Raw genomic sequence first — 25257 nt, 5'->3', positions numbered from 1 at the left:
CGCTATAGGATTAAAAGTTGGATTTTCCAGACGTAGAATTCAATCAGGTGCATGAAACAGATTTATCCTAATTGTATTTACGGAGAGTTTATTTGAAAGTACATGTGTATTCTCAATTGAATTTTACACATTTGTATAAAAGAGCTTGATGTGTACATGCATCTTTGCTAGCCAATGATGTTTGTGATTCGTTCCTCTCCCTGTATTTCACAAAAATAACAAATATGTGGCATTTCCATAACGGACTTGTTTGCGGCAAAATCTTGTTCATAAAAATGATGGACAAAAGATTTCTAGGTGGTACAACTATCACGAAATAAACATCCAATGTACAAAAAATGAATTTGATGGCGCTATGCGACATTATATTCCAGAGATTAATCAATTATATAGCTCTCTTTTCTATTCAAAGACGTCCATATTCTGAGTTTTTTATCGTCTGCTACACTAGCTAGGACTTCCTGGTCACGTGGGTGGAAGGCAACAGCACTCACACCAGTGTGATGGTGTAACCTGGAAACGACTTTATGCGAGTGACGATCCCATAGGAAAACAACATCCGGTTCAGATTCACTGAGAAGTAAAAAAAAATAATGTAAAAAGACTAAATCTTGTATACAATTATAAACATAAGATTTCGATATGAATTTTATCGATGAAATGCAAAAAGCCTTTACATAATAATTGTAAAATGTATACTTTGCGACGAGGTCTTCAGACACACTTGGAAAGAAGTAAGATATTGTTAATGAATCATCTGCAGGTTTGGGGTCACAAAATATTTCCGGTTGTTCTTCAGTGTTTTCCAGACTGATCACCATGGTAACGACATCCTTCTCGTGCATGATGTAGACCCCTTCAGTTGAAAGTCGCCTCAAGTTGTATACCATGTACCTTTTAACATTGATGATGTCACATAATTTTGAATGTTCAGATTTGAATTACATTCTAAACTACAATATTAACAATTTAGAATTTATCATAGTTAGTAGGAAAGATCAAGATCAAAAAATATTGAACCAGTTGGATAGTTCTCATCAATTTTTATCAGGATATGAGGTGTGACAAAAATATCTTAAAATCTCTTTCAAATTGGGTTTAACGAGTGTGACAGAAGAACAGATGGAACAAAAAGATGACAAACAATGCAAGCGGTCCTGGCCATACTCATGGCGGGTCATAAAAACATATTGGCTGAGATGGATGTTACCTGTGATTAGTGGAAAAAAATTCCCAGACACGCACTATTTGTTAAAACAGTTTTGATTGGCTCTATCACCAAGGATTCTAACGAATCTAAGCTAACTTTATAAAACACTGCTCCGTTTTCACCAGACCGATTTAGCCTCTGTTTGTAGAGCGCTATAACTTTCACGTTTGTGGCAGAATTGTCCTTTGGTTCATTTGACGAAGAATTCCACTCTCTCCAGTCTTATGACTTTAACAAAATCAGGATTGAACCCTACTTGTTCAATTTTTAGAAGATCTTTTGTGTCTACATTTTGTTTTGAGAAACAGTCCGGGATCCGTAGCTCCGATAAAAGACGGTCATCTTCATCAAAGACGTCTTCATGAAACTTAAAAGAGAATTCCATATTAACAAGGTTAAAAATGCCATAATTCCTGAACATTAATATCTCTTTCGAAAAATCACATACATTTAAACAGTTACAGTGTATGTGCCAAAAAGACATTCACTGCGGTTAATACTACGTCATTAATTTACATTCAAGAAGGTTTCATTGTTCAGCCATGTTCCTCTGAAATTGAAGCCACATATACATAATCTCTAAAAAGACAGGAAAATATACTTCTAAATGTGTAATTCCTTTATTGTATGTGCCAAAAAGATGAAATTCCTTCATAGCAACCCTCCCCCCCTCTCTCTCACCCTGCAAGAAGTTCATGGGTCATATCCCATAGGTTAATACTTAAGGACGTCATAAAACAACTCAGAGGGAAAAGATGTCCTACAATTTGCACGGATTTATTTACATTCTTTAACACTCTCAGAAGGTTTAGTAGTGAATTTAACCTAAACATACTTTGAGCAATGTTATACTGCTGAACCCGACTCTTCATTATTAAAAGAACTTTTATAAAAAGATAAAACATGTTTTTTACCTCTTTGAAAAGCACAGCTAATGTCTGTCATATTCGAGACTTCTGCTTGTAGAATGAACAAGAAGGTGTGTTTCTGCTGCCAACGATATACAAATAACAACACTGTGTTATCCCATATTTCCAAATCTGCAAAATATCGACGAGGAAAATATTTCATTCACTTCTAAATCTTACATTTACAATGTGCTCCACACGTAGCAATCCTTTAGAGAAGCATTGATACCTGTGCATGTTTGGTGCAGATGCAGGACAAATTAAACGTTTCAGCTCCAATTTCCAACTATCCTCCTTGCGCAGATATTGACATCCAAGTCTTTTTAAAGTCAGATTTCTCCATAAACTTTCATCTTGAGCAATACGATACCAATTCTGAAAAAGGCCAGTCAGATTAACGAAAAATTTTGATCCGAGTTGAAAACTGACCCAATAGTTCAATTTCATTGTTGAATATTGAGACCAAGGCTTTGAAATTTAGACCCGAACCATGTCGTAAAATTCTGATTCACAAACCGGTCAAAAATTCGAATTTACTGGGGATACACACATCTCCAGTGCTATGGGCGTGTTGAAGACAACACAGATTCTGTTATATCTATTCATATTTAGACATTTTACTCCCTCAAGAAGTCAATGACGGACTAATTAACTTTCAGAGAAACGAAATGACTGTCCATCAACAGATTTCCTTCTTTGCCTGCATATGGTGTTATGTCTCCCAAATAATTCAATAAGCAGGAGCATGCTCTGAATGCGATCAATTTTACCGAGACAGGCTATTGACAAATAATGACGTTACAGGGATTTCAACATTTTAAAGTCAGCATTTCGAAATCATGGAAAACACTTGTAGAAAAAAATATGTAGTTCATGGGTCATATCCCATAGTTTACAGAAGGTTAGAGTGTGTCAGACAAAAAAAGGTTTTTGATTTTCCTCAGGACGTGGACCCTGTTCACAGATTTGTATTATTTGTATCTTTTAATTTTTTTTTTTAATAAATGTGTATAGGTTACTAGTATGTCCTACAATTTGCACGAAAGACGTCAGTTAAGATTCATTAAGATTCAAGATATGCTTTACTACACTCTCTGTTGTTTTGACTTTGGTCTCAAGTAGTGAATTTAACTTAAACATACTTTGAGCAAGGTTATACTTGCATTTTCCAAGAAAAAGCCGAACAGTGCTTCATTATTAAAAGAACTTTTTTAAAATATATATAAAACCATGGGCTTTTTGAACATACTTTTTACCTCTTTGGATGGAAAGCACAACAATGTGCATTGTCATATTCAAAAAATTCTGCTTGTAGAATGAACAAGAAGGTGTGTTTCTGCATCGTTAAACTCAACGTAGTTCACATAATCAGGGTCGCTATGTAACTTTCTATAAATTAACAACACTGTGTTAATCCCATATTTCCAATATCTGCAAAATATCGAGAATAAAAACCTGAGGTAATGAAAACAAAGTACGATTTCATTCAAGTCATCGCTATTTTTATTAATGAAATAGAAAAATTTAAAGAGTTGGGATTAAATGACCAATTAAAGGAAGAACAAGAAATTTTAGCATTTACAATGCCGTCTGCTCCACACGTAGCAATAAGACTTCCACTGTTAGAGAAGCATACATTGTAGACCTCGTCCACGTGATCTGTGCATGTTTGGTGCAGATGCACTGGGACGTGACAAATTAAACGTTTCAGCTCCAATTTCCAATTATCCTCCTTGCGCAGATATTGACATCCAAGTCTTTTTAAAGTCAGATTTCTCCATAAACTTTCATCTTGAGCATTTGACACCAATTCTGAAAAAGGCCAGTCAGATTAACGAAAAATTTTGATCCGAGTTGAAAACTGACCCAATAGTTCAATTTCATTGTTGAATATTGAGACCAAGGCTTTGAAATTTAGACCCGAACCATGTCGTAAAATTCTGATTCACAAACCGGTCAAAAATTCGAATTTACTGGGGATACTTTTAAATCTCCAGTGCTATGGGCGTGTTGAAGACAACACAGATTCTGTTATATCTATTCATATTTAGACATTTTACTCCCTCAAGAAGTCAATGACGGACTAATTAACTTTCAGAGAAACGAAATGACTGTCCATCAACAGATTTCCTTCTTTGCCTGCATATGGTGTTATGTCTCCCAAATAATTCAATAAGCAGGAGCATGCTCTGAATGCGATCAATTTTACCGAGACAGGCTATTGACAAATAATGACGTTACAGGGATTTCAACATTTTAAAGTCAGCATTTCGAAATGATCCATAAATAATAATAAACTTGCTAGAAAAAAATATGTATCCTATCACTGAGTCGTATTTTGACCAATGTATTTCCAAATATTTACATTTGCAAATGTTTTCCTTTATATATAACACTACTGAAAGCAATGCGTATCTATAACTGTATAAATACAGGTACGGGGTCAAGAGGTCATAGATGTGCGTATGGATAAACGTTTGACGTAATTTCTCAGTGACGTCATAAAGGGTCGACGCGCGTTCAGTGGATTACACACTTGCCGTTGGGTTTGAAAAATAATGCATTTCGCACGTTAAAAGTCACAATCAGGCAAAGATAAAGTATGAATAAGTCACAAATGTAAATATAAGTAATAAGATATCATTTTGAAACATCTATCGGGCTATAAATACGGGTTGGTACGAGATCTAGTTCATCATAAAGCCCTTCGGGCTTTATGGAAAAATTTAAAAATCTGGTGACCATGACCCGTATTTATATCCCGATAGATGTTTTAAAATGATACCTTATTTCTTTACACAAATATGATCAGGGAGTGTGTCAGATCAAAAGAAGGTTTTTGATTTTCCTCAGGTCCGTGGACCCTGTTCACAGATTTGTATTATTTGTATCTTTTAATTTTTTTTTAAATTGATCACTATTATATTCCTTTTTTTCATACTTCTATATTCTTCAGTGCAAACATGTTTTTCATAATTATGACCTTACATCGTTCAACTCATAGTTATTACTAGAAAGGGACGACTTTTTGCTTTTATATGAATGTAGGTCAAAATAATAAATGCCTGGCATATAAAAAGTTTGACGGTCATCACATATAAGAATGTAAAAAAAAAAAAAAATACAGGCCTACTGCACGAAAGTTAGAATATCCTTTAAAACTAGGCCTAGATAATGAGATCCGTACATTTGCAATTTATTATAATTGTCTGGTGTGCACATATAGTGTAATATGATATTACCTTGCAAGTCCTGGCAGCATTGTTTAATTCTTGTACATTCAGGTAGGAGAATAGTGTCAATAAAATTGGATCCGTCAGATCTTTCCATGGATCATCCATTTCACTTGGAACCAAAGAAAGATAACTCTAATGTTATGAAGAAAAATAACAAATAGCAAATAACTGAAAGTGAAAGCAAACCTAAAGTAAAATGGATAAATCAAGACATCACATAGCAACGTTCACTCTTACCCCATCACTAAGTTCCATCGTGGTTCACCTTAGTGCCCTAAATTCGATAATTATTTTTGTGTATTTTAAAGCTTTTGTTTTCCCGTGGACAACATATACTACAGTAACATTACAGATCTATAAATAGATCTGGTGGTGGAGCGGATCTAAAGAGTTGATACAGGACGACTTCCTGTGACAGCTACTCTATACATTTGTATTGTAAGAAAGCATACATTAAAAATAAAATAAATCATGATAAAAAGCGTAAGCCTTGTGTAATATTAAAAATTTATTTTTCATACATAAATAGTTTATTAATACATTGAAAAGATTTTGGAAAAAAAATTTCATTTGTGCTTGTTTTGTTAATACCCCCCCCCCCCAGTCACCAGACTACCTTTCTCATAAATTAAGATGTCTTCAATATTCAGATGCCATTTTAACTAATTAAGTGTGGTGTATGAACATTGAAACATATTTTGTAATGCGGATAAATTCAAGACCATTGATAAACAAAGGAGAAAAAACATGTTTTCAGGGTGTGTTTATGTCTTATGCTGTCTTATCCCACTATTGCTGGTACAGTATGGTGGTTGTCGATGTGCGTGAACATTAAATTTGACGGAGAGTGGTCATCGATGTTGTTTGTTCCTGAGAGTGAATTCGAACACATGGCGGTTTGTAGATCTTCAGGTATGTATGTAACAGACAAAGTAATTACTTACAGATATGCTTCTGGTTCAAGCGCGTGGCGTGGAAAGGTGATCCATTTTTAGACGTGTACGCATGTATCATGTTTATCGTTCATCAATCTCCTCTGTTGCATCCTCTTCGTTGCACATGCGCACTGGACACCTGTGGCGATGATTTTGGCAAATATCTTTGATCTCCCACAAAAACATCTTTAAAATGGGGTGGATTTGATAATTATTTTATCTAAGAGCCGTAAGTATAACTACCTTTAATTTAACTTTACTAATATCTGTCAGTTTCTTTAACCTTTAAAGATCTTATCACTGCAAACACTAGACTCCTTAGCTCCTTGTAATTAGCAGTATATGCCTGCCAGGTCCCTATAAACCTACTGCATTATGACTTGTCTATTGGAGCAACACTGCGTCCATGCTTTTTTTGATAGATTTATGCGCCTGTAGATGATGTCCAATGATTAATTAGGAATTGTGAGTTTTTTTCCCTTCATCCAAATAATTTGTGATGGAGCAGACATTTGTTAAAACTCTACATCAATGCCATCTGAAAAAGTTGCAAATCGAACGGACCATTGCCACTTCGTCTGTTTTCTTCATTCCTTAGTTTTCTAACGGGACCTGTCGAAGCACCTGCATGACTGCCCAGCTTCAAATAAATCCCCGTGATTCTTGCTTAAATACGAAAAGAGCCTTCCCCCATGCTAGCATTACAAGGGCGTACAGTCGAACCCCAGTCGAGATAGGGAAAATTAACTTTATTTGATACCCTTCACGAACTTGAATACGTTCCATGCATGTGCCGACTAAGCATTTTTTTCAGTTACATATTATATGTTTTTGTTTCTTGTATCAGATTAAAGTGAAACATTCTTGCGTTTTTGCATTACAGTTTTATCCAACCTTCACGAAATATGACTCACTATCTAGAAATCTGGCTGTCGAGATAACTGTAAACACCCTTCATTCACCTCTTAAAATCAGAAAAAATGAACCTGTTACTATGACAATTGAATCTTTCTTCTCTCAAAATAGATTTGCACTTAAGCCTGGAATTTCATGTCTCTTCACGGGATGCACTCTTTAAAACTATCTACACGTGTAAATACCTTTCACTTTCGCACAGAGATACTGTTATTTGAATTCGATATAAAATATATGTTCTAATTCATTAAATACCAGGGCTTTAATAAATAAAGTAATAAATGTTTTCCATTTTGGTACAGAAACTTAAATTTAAAGACCTCACAATAAAAATAATGTCTGACGAATCACCGAAGTCCAATACAGATAGCCCGGTACAATCCTCATGGTGAGTGATAGCTATTTAAAATATGGCTCCTCCCTCACACCGGCTCGCCCCTCCCCTTATCCTTTTTTCCTCTTTATACGCTATTATACCATTTCCTTTACCTTTTTCCCCTTACTGCTATAATTTTTCTTAAATTTAAAATTCCGTACAAGGTAATTCAATAGCTGCCATTCAAACCATTTTAACTTCCCAGTTAAAAAAGTTCAACAGCATGAACAAGAGTTGTTCACAAATTGTATCACTGTAGGTCCATCAATATAATTATACTCATTAATAATTATTATTACAATGTCAAGATATATTCAGTCGTGATTAGACAATATGCTTTTGGGGACCATATCTGTATACAGTACAACATTTATACAAAAAGGTCATACAACCATTAAATTATGCTTCCGGTAAAATATTATGACCTATGTTTACTGTCCCTCATGAATTCAATGTACTAAAAAAAAAACAGGCTTCTCGAATTATGTTTTCTACAAATGCTGACAACTATAATGTCTCGGCACCATTCAAATGTCGCCCAACTCTGTTGTTCAGAAAAAGATACGATTTGCCAGTTGTTAAGAATATGTATCATTGTCACTCCGCCTGCTGTCCACAACATTTATGTACTATTTGTCACTCGATATTGTTGTTCAACATATCTACTGTTTGTTTTTTACTCGACAGAGTTGTTTGTAAACCGACACTGTTGTTTAGTCCATGTACTGTTTGTCAACTGTCATTCTTCATTGTTAGTAAAAGTTCTTGAACAAAAACATGGAATTTTTCACTAATCTATTGTTCAGAAATAGTGCAGTTTATTAATAGTGTCCTTTTGAAGTAATATGTATATAACAATATTCGCAAGTCTTTGAGGCAAAGAATTATATACTAAAGACGTTTCCTTTATTTAAAAAAAAAATTCTAATCTCTGATGAGGTTATTTGTTACATTGTGATCTGATTTATGTCAAGTCACTGCGAATATTTTTGCTTGAATGAAATATTAAACCAAAAAATACGTCTGTTAATTAGAACACTCTTTCTCTCTTTGACCGTCATAGTACGGTATACTGTAATGGAATGTACTAAAATTAATTAATGCCATAAAATCCCATTGCCAATTGTAGTTTTCAAGATTTGAATTCTATATAATTATATTAAAATTTATACATTTACCCGCGATAATTTGAAATTTTTCTCTACGGAAAACATTTTGTTTATGGTTAATCACCAGAGACCAAATATAAAAGTACTATTTCCCTTATCTAGTGGAGAGTACGCTTTGTTAATACAATAAAGACATATTAGTATACTAATGAAAATTTTCAAAAATAAAGAAAAAAATAAAAAAGAACATACTTAATCTAATTACTAAGTTTTAGTAAGTTTAAAAAGCCAAAGCTTTTCAAGCTTACAGGTCGAAAAAATATAATGTCTAAAATTCGACCAAAAAAAAAACTAAGCAGCAAATCACGACCTTTGCTGCCACTGTATACCGGTAAAACCAAAGATGTGAGTACCTCTCAAACATACATTGTACCGGTAATACCAAAGATGTGAGTACCTCACAAGCCTATATTGTACATCTAAATTAGTTCCATCTTGTACCACATTCTCTCCTCCTCTGTAGGGTTAGTAGTACTGTGTATCTCTCGCCTGGTGACTCTGGTCACCCCTCTCTCTCTCTCTCTGGCGGATCGTGTTCTGTATTAACCCTGTTACCTTTGGCAGTTTGTAACTGTACAGACAGGATATGACTGGGTTATGCTTGTTTATCTCCCCCAAGTACTGCATCACGCTATGCAGTCTGAAGTGTGAGTACTTTTTGGTTGAACTCTGTTGGAAAAGAAAACCTTTTACTTCATGTGATATTTGAAAGGTCCATAATAGTTATTAAAGGTTTATATTTCAAAGAAGTTTCTGGATATCCCTAAAGAGTTATTTTAACGCTTGAGAAATTAACCAAAGAACAAAACAAAATTTACAGAAGAATATTGATGTGTATGCTTTTTGCAAACAATTTGCAGATGCAGTGCTCCTTGATATGAAGTGGAAAAATAATAACCTAGTACTATGCCTGAGCTTCTAAACATAACCATATGTTATATCTAATAGACAATGAATAAAGGTGACAATAATTGTAGCTAGCCTGGGATGATGGCATCTTGCACATGTGTATACCTGTTTATATTATGCAAATGAATGAATATAATTACGGACACGATTTGATAGAGGGGGATAAGGTTTATTTTTTATTTTATGACCCACTGAGAGCCAGTTCCTGAGACCGAACGCCTAAGTAGTGTAGATAGCTCACGTGTGTATTCCTCCCCTAGCTGAGTTCCTATCGTGAAACATCTGCTGCTTGCAGCTTGCAATTCTATGTCTGTTAACTGTTGAACCGCCATTTTGTTCAAATCTTTCACCATCCAAAATGGCGGTGGGTAGCTGAATCACATTTGCACTGATGGGTTTCTCTGGCGCTTTGTTATTACGATAGCAGACCTTTGTTGGATTTTCGAGCCCTTTGAAGTTTTTCCTTCACATTAACGATTATCTATCGTTGCTGCCTTCTCTAATTCTAGTATGGACGACTCGGCTGTTATAGAGAAGCTCGGAAAGAAAAGGTTAGTGATTTTTTAATCGACCATGTGGCGCCCTGTTTAATGATCCTGTTTCACAGCAACCGGGTTTTAAAATTTGTTTAAAAATTGCTTAAATTTTCCTTCATGAAAGTATTTAATCCGTTTTAAATACTCTGATACGTATAAGATTCTTTATTTGTTTCCACCGAAAATATATAAAGTTAGTTTGGAAACGACACGTGGAAATTTAGAAAATAAAAATTCTAAAAAATAAAGACGGATAAAACATTTTAAAATTATCGGAATATGGCTGCCAAATTGAAGTTATGTATTCTATTTCAATAAGTTTATGCATTTTCTGCCGTTATCGTATCTCGATTTGTGGGCCTGGGTTGTTTTACATCAGTTGGTTACCAAGGCGTTTTGATAAAATTTCTCTGTAACATTTTGTTCTGGATACATTAAGGTGCGAAGTTTAACAAAGGGAAATTTTACAAGAATGTCTTTTCTTGGCATAATGAGGTATTTATATAGAGAATCACTAGTTGACAGGATTATTCAAAAACACTGCTGAGTGATCAGACGAGGATAGTTTTTGATATATTTTTCTTCCACCCACATTTTATTTTATGCCTTTTTTTAGATTGAGTTTATTTTGTTGGCATTTCTGGGTTATGACGTGAGCATCATTCATTAGTCATCTTTCTTTGTAGAAAGCACACACCGTTTCCTCATCTTTTTCTGTTGATTTCACATTCATACAATATTCTAAGCCACTTCAGCCAAAACTTCAGGCACTCTGCGTACAGCCAGGCACATAATTTTATTTTCTGACCAGAAAGTTGTTATCATGTGTATATACACTGCTTAAATTGAATCAAGATATGTATCTAATGTAGATGAAAAGATTATCTTTTCCCGCCGCCGCTTCAGCGGCTGGTGATTAACAGCGTTATGTCATTAAGGAATTTGGTAGGTAGGATTGCCTTGATTATAAGAATAGTGAATGCTTCGTGTTCTGTATTACTGTTTAAAGTTGTTCTTATTGTTCATGAGCAATTGAAATATTTGTGGCTTCAGAATTCTTTTGATCACTTCATTTCTAGGTAAGGTTTATAATTATCTTTTAAGCTTATTTCTTTTGCTAGCTATAAGGACTTGAAACGGGAACTCAGTGGCTCATTTAGTGAACAAAGTATTTCCAAAGTAAATTATCACAGGCTCCATGCTTTACAGCTGTAATATCAATTTTTTGTCTGATTTACCTTCGCCTGAATTCCTCTGATATAAGTACGACCAAAATAGAAACAATACTTATTATTACCAGGTGTTACGGCAATAACTGTAACGCGTGCAGGTCTACCGTGCATGTAGACAAAACTGTCTCTGAATGAATTTTTTTCTTTGGTAAGATTTCCGTTTATTCGAGTCGTTGTCTTCCAAGGTGATATATGACATAGAACACGACTGTGACGTAAGCGGAGGAGATAACCCCCTACCGCTATCTAGATTATTGCCACGCTCTCGACTGCTAGTTTTACACTCACGTCTCCCTAATGACCGGATGGAGGAGATTAATGATAATCGTGTGTTAATTAATGGGAGAATAAATTGCCTGATTGGTCGTGATTTTTCAATGATATTTCTTATTTGTAGTAATCTCCTTCAGTACATTCCTAAATAAAAAGCAACCGACTGGAAGATAACATAGATAAAAACTCATCATATCTGAAGAAAACATGTAGGAAAACAAGATCTCAGTTTTATTTAATATCCATTTCTTTCTCTTTTTAACCCCCCCCCCCCCCTTACCCCCAATCATTTCATAGTGGTTATAATATTTGAATCATCTAATTATCAATAATTTCTCATAAAAAACAAAATTAACATTAATTTTAATCTTACACAACTATTTGTACGTATTTTATTTCAACAGAAACATATTGCTTCTGTTGTTATTTGTAGTTAGTTACAAGCAGATGATTAATTATTAGGCAGACAGATGCCTTTCTAAATCTACTCATTAACGATGTTCAACATGCTTCAACTAGCCTGGATTAGCGAATACATCTGGAGTATTCTTTCTTTCATATTTGAAATAGCGGTGCTAGAAAATATCCTTTTTGTATTGTGTGTGTGTGTGTGTGTGAGGGTATGTGTGTGTGTGTAAGGGAGAGAGAGAAAAACAGAGAGATTATATCCAGGGTTGGCTTATTGTTTTACGCCATTGATCATACTCGGTAGATGTTCACATTATAATTAACCTTCGTAATCCGCCACCTAAATACTTCTGCTCGTGTCAATGTTGAATCGACACTAGCTGTAAACATGTGTAAAAGTCTTTAGTGTGTCATGTCTTGCATGTCAATGATTGCAAAAATGAAAAGAATGTTTCGTATATCTCCAGAAAAAAATACAAAGAAATAATCTTTGATATTTTCTTCATTAAACCATTTTATCTTTAAATTTGAACTTTCTATAGAGAATGATATCTACCCAGTATTTGCACAAGGAATAGATATATCTCTTTGACACATAAATGCATGCACAATTTTGCCAAAACGTTAGTATATTCATTATCTGTAAGTAGAAGTAAAATTTATTGACGGCTTCTGAAATGTTGTAATATAATTTGCCTGATTCACAATATTTCTTTACTAAAGATTACAATGCTTTCTTCAGGTATCGCCGACGACAAGAAAGAGAGCGCTACCACACTACCGCCATCGACATTAACCAAATAAACGCCGCAGCAATGTCCGCCACGACCACCACCGCCACCACCACATCTTCGACCCCCGTGGGCAACAAGCTCGCGCAGGAAATTAATGACGAATTTCTGACATGCAAGATTTGTTTGGAAGGTTACAAGAACCCGAAATGCCTCGACTGCCTGCACACATTCTGCGAGCAGTGCATCGACAACCATATAATGAATGAATGCACCTATAAGAAGTATAGCGACTATCGAGAATTTACTTGTCCATTATGTCGCAAAAGAACACAGCTACCGCTAGGTGGCGTCAAGAAACTTCCAGACAACTTCCTCGTTTCGAGTTTGTCAGAGCTTGTTCAGCGACAAAGACCTTCCAAATTTCCATTCTGTGACATCTGCAAGCTTGTAAACAGGAAACACAGAGAAGCGACTTCAAAATGTTTAGATTGCAACAAGCTACTCTGCAAACAATGTGTAGAAATGCACAAGGAAACGAAAGTAACGAAAAACCACAGCATTTTTGACGTAGAGATTGAAAAAGATATTGAATGCAAAGAGCATTCGGAGGAGGTTGTTCGTTTTTACTGCGAACCGTGCGAAGCTTGCATTTGTGTTCTCTGTACGTTCAATGAACATAAGGATCACGAAATCACTCAGTTTTCGGAGGCAGTTGTGAAGTACAAGGAGAATATTCAATATCTTCTCGACGACTGCAAGGAAAAAATCGCTACATACGACACTCAGCTGGAAGCCTTGTCTAAATGTGAAACCGTCATTCGTACAACGGAACAAAAGGTTAGAGATACCGCCATCCAATTCATTGCTGATATTCGAATCAAGGAAAAGAAATTGATCGATGATCTACACGAAATATATGGGTCCGACGTCATGGATTATGTTTCGAAAAGAAACGATATGCAGGCAAATGTGGATAGCTTAAAGAGCACGTGTAGTCTTACTGAATTGGTTTTAAGGGGCAAAGACATAGAACTTTTGCTTCTCAAAAAGCAAGTCCAAGAGAAATTGTCAGGATTATCAGAGATTGAATTGCGAGAATTGCCAAAAACCGTGGAGAAGAATATCATATTTATTCCAGGAGGTTTAGAGATGGGAAGCTTAGAAGACGCAGACAACTCACAGCAAGGGAAAATTCGCAACCAGAGAACGTTTGCTAGTATAGGATCGCAAAGAAATGTCCCCGCCGATCCTCCAAAATTCTATCGTACCTTTTCGACACAAACGGAAGACGTTTCGGAACCAGATAAGCCTACTTTCGTAGAAACATATGTACAAACGGATGTTTTCGGAGCTGGAACCAATGGAGAGACCACTGACAAGTCAGTAGAAACTGACAAAGTCGATTTTCAAGACAAAGGGGTCAACACTCGTTCACGCAGCTTGCAGAGTGTGTCAGGGATTCAGCCGATTCCAAGGTCGTCCTCACGCGACGAGAGTAACGCCAATGGCGAGACGAACTCCCATGGAGAACCAATGTCTCCTACCACTGCAAGACGACACAGAAGACGTCGCGAACGCCCCAAAATCGAGGTCTCCTCCCGTCCGACCACCAACAGACCGTCAACACAGGGGGTGATGATAATGAATTCAGGAGGCGGAGGAGGAGGTGCATGTCCAGTTCTAACCTACAGTAGTAGCATCGACGAGAATTACTTTAGTCCAGAGGGCAGTATTACGTCTCCGTGATAAAGGCTTTGCCTAGCCTTGTTATGATTGGGTATTCAAAGCAGTGATAGAGGAGCCAAAGGAATACTCTCAGATTTTTCGTAAATAATGTTGTTTTATAGAGTAACAATGTATGTAGCGCCTGGACATACAATCGTATTTATATAAACTTAGTAGATCGGCATCGACAAATACTCATTTTATACGCTGACAAAATGTACCTTAGACATATCACATTGTAAGTAGTTTTTCCACTTGACTGCAGGCCAATGTTCTCTGTGTGCAATACTTGTGCCAAACCATGCACTGATTCCTGTCCATATAGACAAACAGTAATGGGATGAACTGAACAGTTTTCTATCCAGTGTGTTTTATTTCAACCTTGAATAAAATGTTTTTATATTTTCCAGTATATATTTGTAAACAGCTGTGTAATTTTTCATCCAAGATTTATTTTGAAGGAAAGAGTTTTTAAATGTTAGTTTTTATAGATGTGATATGTTAAATAATATATTCCATATATTTATAATATATTTTGTATTCATCCGCCTCAGTTGTGACCAGTATATGGGTCACGTGATCAATATCGTCTGCTATGAAACTCGTCTTAAAGATGGAATACACGAAGAATTTTGAAGCTTTTCATCAAAGAAATAGTTGTTAAGCCTGTTATTTTATATCATTTTAGTTCTAGTGGAAAGGGATTATAAGCAAACGATGTAAGTTAATTAATCTCTGGTATAATGGAAAGAATGCTCCATCGTGGCCTATATAAATAAATAGGGTTAGTGTGTTCTTAGCAACATAGCTTTTACCACTTACACATTTAGATGTTAACTTGTTAGAAACTGTTCACAATAAATTTATCTGTGATAGACAGTCTTTACTTATTAATGAATGGCTCACCTTGGACTCCAGAGGGCGTTCCCCACTCTCATGAAGCGTCCTCTGTCCCAGTTTTCTTCAGATCTACCAAGTCAGTTTCAAACCAAACTGCCAAAAAAGAATGAGAAAGAATAGAACTCTCTTCAGTCGATCGGGCATGCTGTGTGTGGATAACTTAGACATACAGCGAAAATTGTTTTATTTTGACAATTATAGAGTGAACAAATCCTAATCTTATGGTTGATATGGATCAGAGACGAAGGTTTGGAAGAACATACAGAAAAGAAAACATTTGGAAGTTTTCTATGCAAACATTTTCACTAAGTGGTAATAATGATAAAAAAGAAAGTTAGTGGGAGCTAAAGCGTACGGAAGTTTGGAATTTGTGAAGTAATGATCCCTCCCCTTTAAGATTTAATTTCTTTAATTTGTCTGATCAAAAGGCGGAATTATGTGTTCCCTCCGTGTAATAATGGTCGCGAACCTTGAAAAAAATAAACTGATTACAAATATTTTTTATACTTTGAGGAAGTGATGGACATGTGCTCCCAAAATGCCGAAAATTCTAATTGCTCGTGCCCTGACAACTTAAACCGGGGGAGAGATGCTGTGTTAGCGACACACCGGTATAGATCAGAAATAAGTCGTTGAAACAAGGATATCAACAGTTCTATTTAAAGTCACAATTTAGCAAATATGGTGGATAAAATGGCCTTGTCGGCAAAAACGATCTATTATTATTTTCGAAATTATTGTTAGGTCATCTGACAAGGAGCCAGGACGAGTGTTTCCGGTCAACAGGGGACCGGTTTTGCTAATGCAGTACTCTCAGGATGCCTGTGTGGTATATTCCGCTATCATTTTTAACTTGTTCGGTACTATTAAAGAACATGCTCCGAGTACGATCATTTGTCTTCTATAGCAGGCTACTGATTGTTAAGTTGATGTTACAGAGATTTCAACAACCTCGTCTAAAGTATTCTATGATTGTTATAATGACCTTGTAAATTAAACAAATATAACTACAGCTGTATTCATTTGCTCGATTTCGGCTGACATGTTACATACCAATTAATTCATTTCCTCTATTATATTTGATTTTTTTCCTCATTAAGTTATTGCATTAGGAATTTTTTAAAAGTTAAACATCAAAACCATGGACCTTTTGGTAATTGCAGGACTATTTGCAAACTATTTAATAAACTGGAATACAAAACGCCATAATAATCCTTACAAAGAGACATAGCTAGAGCGGATTCCAGAAAATGTTATAAAAAATAAGCCTCGTTCTTTACGCCTAATTAAGCTATATACTATGCAGCGAAAGAGAAACATCAGATGTGGATACTGTGGGAACTCTATGAAAATTATAAAAAACTTTGAAGTCACATTTTACCAAAATAAATAGGACTGCAAACGTATGCGTTTTCAATAATTATATTGTAATACAACCATTTCATAGATAGATTAAAGTCCTGGCTTTTTGACATCACAGACTGCTGTTTTTACAAACAAAAATGGAACAAGTAAATCTTTACTCACCTTGTCATTGGTCATTTGCAAAATTATTTTGTTAAAAATATTCTGATTGTACAGAAAAGTACTCTGAAGTTGATATAAAAAGGATTCTTGAGTTTCTGATTGATAAAATATATGTATTTTTTCGGGAGTCAGGTTTCCAAAAATCTGTTGGAATTCCCATGGGTACCAACTGCACTCCTTTCTAAGCAGACCTATTTTTGCATCATATGAATTAGAATTTATTCAAAATTCTACACAAGAAGAAGAAAACCCTTGCTGTGGCTTAATTCGACATGTCGATCTAACGACGACGCATTATCCCTCCATATGAAATATATGTTGACCCGATATATCCCAGTGAGCTTGATTAAAGGATACCACATAGTCTGGCACATTTGTATCATATCTGAATATTTTACTAGAAAAAAGACATAAATTGTAAACTAACAACAAAGCTGTATAATAAACGTGATGATTTCAACTTTGCATTAATAAGCTTTCCTTACTTTTGTAGCAATATACATGTACCCTTATCGCCTTGTTACAACGCACTTTGAAAAATTACGCACTTTGAAAACATTTTTCAAAGTGCGTTAAATTTGGGACCGAATCAACGCACTTTGAAAAAATAAAATTTTCATTTCAAAGTGCGTTAATATCGACCATATTAACGCACTTTGAAAAAATATGTATGGCTTGGGCAATATTCTTGCAAATCTTGGCTATGATAAATAATTGAACCTGTTTGATAACTCTTTGGTGATGAGGTCACTTCAGGATGTGAAAGTGAGCGATTTTGATTTTTCCATACTTTGAAAATTATATATCTCTAAATGTTTTACTTTAGTTTTGCATTTTGCATGCATTTTATATATGTAAACTAAAATTTATTTAAAGTTTTCAATGTCATACCAGTTATGCATATATACCGGTATATATTTTGGTGTGTAAGCATTGGTAAGGGGGTAATAAATGTTTTGCAAATATATAAATATATAGGCATTGAAAATCGTGGCTTGCCTTCGAGGGGGTGTCCACTTTCAATTTGCTATATACCAAGTTGGGCTGAGAGGCCTTCATGCCTTCTCCTATATTCTAATTTTAAATGAATACATGTAAATCAAAAATTTTTTCGAAAGATACAATTAATAAAAGTTGATTCTCTCAATTACTAAAATCTAAGTATAGAGTTTTTTGTTTTGTACATATTTTTTTCAAAGTGCGTTATATGCCCTAAGGTAAAAAATTGTTTATGTACACTCTTAACGCACTTTGAAATATTTTTTCAAAGTGCGTTGAGTGTGTCCAAAATTAAACGCACTTTGAAAAATTTTTTGAAAGTGCGTTGCTTTTGTCCCAATTTTAACGCACTTTAAAAAAATTTTTCAAAGTGCGTAATTTTTTCAAAGTGCGTTGCCACATCGCCTGTATATGGGCTTAATATCTCTCAGTTGATTTGATACGCAAGATCATGCTGTATGAATTAAGAATACGAACAGTTTTTAAAAAAGACATGTTTAAAAAAAACCGTTGGTGAAACAAAGATAACAATAGTCTATTTTGAAGTCATTATTTCGAAAGTTTTATGGTCGATTCAATGACCTTGTCGGCCTATACAACCTATCGTCACGTAAAATGCGGGTGATGTATTTTTTAAAATGAGTGTTCGGTCAATCTACTTACTGAGTTATTTACGTATTTCTCTTTTCCTCGATCATGACTAGGAGCTTATGGCGAGTGTGACCACTCTTCAGACGATGTTTACTCTTTACTTACCTTATCATTGGTCGCTGCTTTATATTGTTTATTTGGACTTTAAACTTGAATACTGTTCGTTATTTTCCTATTCATCTAAGATGAGTCTTGCAATGATCTAGAACTTTTTCATTTGTAGAAGAATGTAATAATAATAATACAATGTCAAACACAAAACATGGACCGCGAAATACCGGAGGTGGGATCGGGTGCCCAGGAGGAGTAAGCTTCTTTTATCGACCCTTTACATCTGCCGTAAGCCGTGACCGGAGAAGAGAGCGTCTTTTATTGACCATTTACATCTAGTTAGTTTTTTAAAACCAAAAACAACATATCGGACTAAAAAGGCGTACTAATGATGAGCTATATTTACAAACAAGGTCATTATAACAATAATAAAATTTGAACAAGTTAACTACAAAAGGACTGAGAATTTCCTGAAATGTTTGGCTTTTGTTTGAAAACAAATTTAGAAAAAAAATCCATTAATATATTAAGTTTTATTTGTACTAAAAGACTTCATCTTCCATTGTTAACATTGTGCAATTACTTTAAAACTGTTTTGCGGAAAACTATATGCTTTATTCCCTTTGTGTTGTCAACTAATGCACATTGTTGCGCCGACCTGATCTATCAATAAGTCTAATTTATCTCAGACCTCTGGAGTGTACTGAACTAAGCACCGTGGCGGGGATCGTTTGATACTAGATGCTTACATTATTGATATTTTGTGTAATGGCAAGCAAAGAAATTGCAGAGACGACATGTTGGACTTGTTAATAATAGATACAAAATGATTGCTTTGGGGAAGAAACTATGTTGGCTCTATTGAACTTTGTTATTGTCATAAATTTCAGATCTTTTTTTATTTTTTGGCTCCAATCAAAACTCGTATGTTTAAACAAATAATAGATGAAGTTTTTTTGTACATGTAGTCCGACATGTATTTTTCCGATTTGTTAGTTATGAAAATGTTTTTAAAATGAAGACTAAGTTTGAAAAATAATCTTTTGACATTAATGATATGACTATGAATGGATGATCTCTTTATTATAAAATATAAATTAGAGCAATATCCGGACTTATTACCTTGTGTCAACGGCATCCATCATTGCATGTACCGAAGGATTCGCTTTCGCGCTTATAATAGTACCAAATTTTATACTAGGTGCAAGAGACCTTTTAACTTCGCATAGGGAATACAGGCGGCAAAAAGCTAGATGGTATCTCGTCCTCCAATTGATAATGAGGACGTTAGAAGTTAGGAGACAGATCAGAGTGTAACATTGTAAACGTGTCCTTTGATATAAAGCGGCCATTTGTCATATCAACTAAATGAGCAAAGATATAACAACCTCTAATCTAATGGAAGCTGTCTGTTTCCAACTATTTGTCAGTTTTATCTGTTAAACTTGTGGTGATGTCAGAAAGTGGACGACAAAGGCAAGGCTGGACCGGCTCCTGTTACGAGTGTCGCAAAAAATGCTGCTGGTTCTTCAAGAGACTCGTCGTCTTCTGTTTCTCACAGATCGGCATCGTGTGTCTTGTGGTCGGATATGCACTTCTGGGCGCTGCAATATTCGGGGCCCTGGAAGAACCAAAAGAGGAACTTAATCGTGTATTGGTCAAAGACATAAGGAATAAAACGCTCCACCGCCTCTGGTGGCTGAATGAAAATTTATTCGTGTTTGAAAGACAAAACTGGACAAGAGCTGTGGAAAAAGTACTTCAAGACTTCCAGGTTTGTTTGTTATTGTTTTTTTTCTAGTAGACTGCAAATTACTTCATAACTGTTTACGTTTAACGGCCTTGAATAGGGCCGTGGAATATCTGTTCTCCGTCTGTACGTCCGTAACAAAAAAGCTTTAACGTAAGTAAACGTTTCCGAGAACTCTGTTTCTGCGAAACTATTCAAGGTATTTTTTTTGATGAAAGCTATTCAACTTCGTCAGAAATTTTACCATGTCCTTTCCTTTGATCTAATTCTTAACCTATTTTTTCTAAGCTTTGTGTTTATCTTATTTTTCTTTTATTTTTTGAAAAATAAAATCAGTCAATATTTTTTCTAACAAACTTGATCGACGAGATTTATACAAGTTCATCAACATTTTTGACTTTTACTTTTTTTTTTTTACCTTGACCTCAATTTTTTTCAATTCTGTTTAGTTCAGTTAGAAAAAAAATTATCAAGGTATTCTTGTCAAACGTCATAATTATGCCGGTACAATTTCTTTTCCAAAGTTTGACTTTGGCCTTTTCTTTGACTATAACTGCTTCTCTCAACTTTGTTTATTTTGTTTAAGACGCCGTGACTTGCCAGAGAAAAGCTGCAAATTGATACCTATTCTAGCACTCAGGGCCATCACATGTGCCACAGGCACAGACGTTACTTATTTTTCTTTTAATAAAAAAAATATACCCCCTCTATTATTAGTTAGGGGTATTTTTTTTTTATTAAAAGAAAAATAAGTAACGTCAGGTGCCTGTGCATTGTGCATGCAGTGAAGGGTCTTTTTTGTGCCAATACTTACAGCGACATGGGAACTCGGTTAATCCAGTCTCATCCAAAGCAAATACCTTCACATTTTGCAGTGAAATTGAACCCGCGACGTATAAGGATCCGCGACTCTAGAGCAGACGCTCTAACCGCTGCGCCACGCCGGGGTGTTTAATAATAAAAAATAATATTAAAAAAAGAGAAAAAAGTAAATAATTTGTTTTTGTCTATATCTGTATTATTTTCTTTGATTGATAGATAGATGTATTTATGGCGGTGACTATTGACGGATGGGATGGCAGGGAAGATAATTATACCGGAGTTTCTGAATGGTCGTTTACTGGTGCTCTCTTGTATTCTGTCACCGTGATCACCACAATAGGTAAGGAGACAATTCTGATTCGACGCCTCTTATTACAGTCAGATTTAAGTAAGCAGTCAATTCATTGGATGTTTTTATTACTACATTCAGATCTAAATAAGCAATCAATTCTTTGGATGCATAGATCTTACTAAGTAAGCAGTCAATTCATTGGATGTCGTCTTACTAAAGTCAGATCTAAGTAAGCAGTCAATTCATTGGATGTCGTCTTACTACAGTCAGATCTAAGTAAGCAGTCAGTTCATTGGATGTCTTTTACTACAGTCAAATCTAAGTAAGCAGTCAATTCATTGGATGCCATCTTTAAAGTCAAATCTAAGTATGTATGTGAATTCACTGAATGTCGACTTACTACAGTCAGATTGAATACTTGGTCTTCGTTGAGGTGGGTTCATAACAAAATATGTTATAGTATACAGTTTGAACTTATACATGTAATAACTGTAATAATAACAAAAGCCACTGAACTCATTTTCGACAGGAAAACACAACTTTTGCGACAGAACTATTATTTTATTTTCACAAAATTATAAACAAAAGTAAAAGTCCTAGAAATTTAACTTTCTGCTCTATAGGAATCCATTTTAGCTTATCTCACATCTTTATAGAAATATTGAGACTGGGTGTTCACTAGTGCTGTTATGTGTCCATATCACTATGTCCATATTATTTCAATAGCAATTTTCTTTACTATGCAAACAACCTTTCGATCTTTAAGTGTTCGTAGATTTTATTTAAATTTGAACTACTTGTTAGCTATCTATCAATGTCATATTTATCCAGAACAAATGATGTATTGTTGATGCTGAATGACAGCTAGTGCAAAAAAAGATGTTCTTATAATGTATTAGAATAATAGCGTGTACACACAATAAAGGGGTTGATAAATGACAAGGAAAATTCAGACGTTGAACTCATTGCCCACATATTGTATTAATTATGCATCACCTGATGCTTGCATTGGGTCTATAGCTTATACTTCTATTTGTTTTTAATATGCAGTGATCAGTCATTTCAAGATACATTTCCTATCATATTTAATTTTGAAGGGTTAGTTGAATCCACTATTTGATAGCGTATCATATTTCCCCCATATTTGAATGTCGACGCACATACACCATTTCATAAAACATTTATTGGAAACACGAAATTTCCATACCTAACTTAAAAAATCATCAGGACATAATATTATACGCCATACTATCGACAGCATATAAATGAATTAATAATGTCCTCGATATAACAGGTTGGGGGATTCTAAACTTTGAAAAAAAATAGTCTGAAAAAAAATATGAGAAAAAGACTCATAAATACTGGAGTAGTAATACGCCATATTACTTTTTCCTTTCTCTGAAATCATGTGTGGGGTATACCCTTCGCATGTCGTAGCGACAACATAGTGTAAACGCAGCCGCTGGCGGCAACGGTCTGCGTAACATCGTAGTAGAAGAGTGTTAGCAGGGCGTTCGATGTAGGAACATCGTAGTACCTTCGTACTGAAGGCCATAATTTGCTAAATTGTTCGATTTAGACGCCGATCGGCTCCGATCTATAACTTTTTCAGATCGTGGCTTGATCGGGATGATCGTCGTAAAGTCGCAGCTCTGTGTGAAGGGGGGGGGGTAACATTATATAAATATTGCATGTAGTTGAGTGTAACATAGAAAATTTTCACCCCAAGAAGACCATTGTGAATCAAGGCGCAGCCGAGGTTGACAATGGTTTTCGAGGGGTGAAAATTTTCAATGTTACACTCAACTACATGCTATAATTATTATATTATACTGAATGTTTTATACAAATACATATAACAGTGAACCGTGCGCGCAGAAATTCTGCGCAGTCGCAATTTTTGGAATATCACCCGTCGTCAAGCAATGTTGACTGTTGCTACGCTGGAGGGTGTGGCTTTATTATTCAGCGGGTAATAGTATTTTTTAACAAATGTTTCTTGACCAATCAGATTCAACTACTTTACATGAAAGTATAATATATCTTTTTAGTGTCCCAAAGCAATGCAAAGGAGGCATTACGGAAAAGTATAGGGGCAGTCTCATCTTAGTCAAGATTGTAACAATTGTGCCTTTGCTTTTCACATGTACATGTTATCCACCTTCTTTGCTATCAAGCAATAGATTTTTATCGCATGTTATTCATTACATTATTATGATGTTTCAGGATATGGGAACATTACTCCTAAAACCACGTTGGGACGGTTTGTTACGATTGTGTATGCATTCATCGGAATCCCTCTCACAATGATTTGCTTGGCTAATGTAGGTCACGTGCTTAGCATTTCGTTCAAGATACTCTATAGACGACTTGTATGCAAAAAGAGGAAGAAAGAAACAAACACAACATCTGATGCCTCTTCAAAATATCTGTTTGCGAATCCTCAGAATGTGAAAACAGAAGATGATGAAAACGAGACTCAGTTCGTTTTGTCGGACATTGAGACGGTCAGTGATACACGAGTCCCAGTATACGTGTGCTTCCTTCTCGTCATTGCTTACATTTTGTTGGGCACTGTGTTGTTTAGCCTCTGGGAGACCTGGGACCCCTTTACAGCCGGGTATTTCTGCTTCATAACCCTCAGCACGATAGGCTTTGGGGACGTAGTACCTGGCCATAGTTTGGAGAATTGGGCCAGTCCCGCCAAACGAGTCACGTGTTCACTGTATCTGCTGTTCGGTCTCACTTTGATATCGATGTGCTTCAGCTTGATGGTGGATCACGTTCGGGAGATATCGCGGAGATTTGGTCAATGGATAGGACTTTTACAGAGAGAAGGGGAATAAACTTAACACGTAAAATCTATTTCGAAACATAGATGAACTATAGACAATCAAATTAAAACAATAAGAAAAGCAATATTTACATATTTAAAACAAATACCCCGGGTATGTCTTAATCTTCAACTTTGTATTTTTTATGAATGCATTGTGTATTTGTGTCATGTTATCTTTATAAAGGATCACAATTTTTTAAGCAACTGGCAAGACAAATTTTTGTTATAGTAATTAATCTTTTTATTTTCTTTTTACCATTGATAGACGTATAAGTGTATTGCCCGAATACAACACTATATAAAACAATTCCCCATCTTACTGATCAAAGGCTAAACTATTAAGCACAAACATATACCAAAAACTTGTCTTATAGAAAAATTACTACTGTAAACATTGGGCTGACAAAATGATTATGGAGTAATGGGAAGTCACTTTTTTTTGCTGCGGAAAACCCCAAATATCTATCCGATCTGAACATAAAATAGAGGGTTACAATGATACTAAGTGAGAATTTAAAGAATCTCAGATAATTACATTTAATCATATTCCAAGATATCGGAGGATTGTGGGTAAGAGAGATAGGTATCCTCAATATTACAGAGAGACTGGTACTGTCAATACAATGCTATGAGAAACCACAAATATTTGTATCTGTCTGATTGCAGCAAAATCTAAGAGGTGCACAATGGCACTATATATATGTGTGTAATAAAGAGCGAGAACGTCTGATTTATTTCCATTCACTGGCTTAGCATGAAAATTTTGAATATGGAAATAAAGAATAGTATTCAAGCTCAAAAGGTCATTGAAACAATACAAATCAGGAGCAGAACAAACACGGAACTCTGAAACATCAGAGGTG

The 25257-nt window shown here is 35.2% G+C and overlaps 3 protein-coding genes and 2 long non-coding RNA genes across 10 annotated transcripts; 2 read left to right on the top strand and 3 right to left on the bottom strand.

The window, feature by feature from the left end:
* Positions 1-279: 279 nt before the first annotated feature.
* Positions 280-967, bottom strand: LOC134230284 (F-box/WD repeat-containing protein 5-like). Its single transcript, XM_062712054.1, has 2 exons — positions 700-967; positions 280-573 (listed from the first exon to the last, which is right to left on the bottom strand). Exons 1-2 carry the CDS (start codon positions 888-890, stop codon positions 378-380), a joined length of 387 nt encoding a protein of 128 aa, XP_062568038.1. The 5' UTR covers positions 891-967; the 3' UTR covers positions 280-377.
* Positions 968-2378: 1411 nt separating this feature from the next.
* On the bottom strand, positions 2379-6379 carry LOC134230286 (uncharacterized). The gene is made up of 3 exons (XR_009984311.1): positions 6299-6379; positions 5361-5777; positions 2379-2493 (listed from the first exon to the last, which is right to left on the bottom strand). It is a non-coding gene; the product is annotated as an uncharacterized LOC134230286 (long non-coding RNA).
* LOC134230282 (tripartite motif-containing protein 2-like) lies at positions 6150-15441 on the top strand. 6 transcript variants are annotated; one of them, XM_062712048.1, is made up of 3 exons: positions 6420-6518; positions 7507-7592; positions 12850-15441. In XM_062712048.1, exons 2-3 carry the CDS (start codon positions 7540-7542, stop codon positions 14585-14587), a joined length of 1791 nt encoding a protein of 596 aa, XP_062568032.1. In that variant the 5' UTR covers positions 6420-6518; positions 7507-7539; the 3' UTR covers positions 14588-15441. The 6 variants fall into 6 exon arrangements, with proteins under 6 accessions (XP_062568036.1, XP_062568035.1, XP_062568032.1 ...); XM_062712052.1 differs by lacking the exons at positions 6420-6518; positions 7507-7592 and adding an exon at positions 6150-6266; XM_062712051.1 differs by lacking the exon at positions 7507-7592 and having other exon boundaries at positions 6386-6518.
* On the bottom strand, positions 7925-10016 carry LOC134230287 (uncharacterized). The gene is made up of 3 exons (XR_009984312.1): positions 9900-10016; positions 9147-9418; positions 7925-8344 (listed from the first exon to the last, which is right to left on the bottom strand). It is a non-coding gene; the product is annotated as an uncharacterized LOC134230287 (long non-coding RNA).
* A 4295-nt stretch (positions 15442-19736) lies between the features above and the next one.
* Positions 19737-24407, top strand: LOC134230283 (TWiK family of potassium channels protein 7-like). Its single transcript, XM_062712053.1, has 3 exons — positions 19737-20468; positions 21483-21606; positions 23785-24407. The coding sequence occupies exons 1-3, from the start codon at positions 20148-20150 to the stop codon at positions 24402-24404; spliced, it is 1065 nt and encodes a 354-aa protein (XP_062568037.1). The 5' UTR covers positions 19737-20147; the 3' UTR covers positions 24405-24407.
* The last annotated feature ends 850 nt before the right edge of the window (positions 24408-25257 follow it).

The sequence above is a fragment of the Saccostrea cucullata genome, unplaced genomic scaffold (assembly GCF_032062105.1).
Source record: "Saccostrea cucullata isolate Sc308-1 unplaced genomic scaffold, CSIRO_AGI_Scuc_v1 ctg4828, whole genome shotgun sequence".
Classification (NCBI taxonomy): domain Eukaryota; kingdom Metazoa; phylum Mollusca; class Bivalvia; order Ostreida; family Ostreidae; genus Saccostrea; species Saccostrea cuccullata.
Note: the sequence above shows the minus strand (reverse complement) of the source record. Positions and strands in the feature narration are given on the sequence as shown.

Bases quoted from the DNA above. Each gene is read 5' to 3' on its own strand.
- LOC134230282 (XM_062712047.1), top strand. From the start codon at position 11,122: ATGTCATTAAGGAATTTGGTAGGTAGGATTGCCTTGATTATAAGAATA. The intron at 11,274-12,849 runs GTAAGGTTTATA...TGCTTTCTTCAG, and splicing joins TTTGATCACTTCATTTCTAG to GTATCGCCGACGACAAGAAA.
- LOC134230284 (XM_062712054.1), bottom strand. From the start codon at position 890: ATGGTATACAACTTGAGGCGACTTTCAACTGAAGGGGTCTACATCATG. The intron at 574-699 runs GTATACATTTTA...TTTACTTCTCAG, and splicing joins TCTGAAGACCTCGTCGCAAA to TGAATCTGAACCGGATGTTG.
- LOC134230283 (XM_062712053.1), top strand. From the start codon at position 20,148: ATGTCAGAAAGTGGACGACAAAGGCAAGGCTGGACCGGCTCCTGTTAC. The intron at 20,469-21,482 runs GTTTGTTTGTTA...TTTGATTGATAG, and splicing joins AAGTACTTCAAGACTTCCAG to ATAGATGTATTTATGGCGGT. The intron at 21,607-23,784 runs GTAAGGAGACAA...ATGATGTTTCAG, and splicing joins CACCGTGATCACCACAATAG to GATATGGGAACATTACTCCT.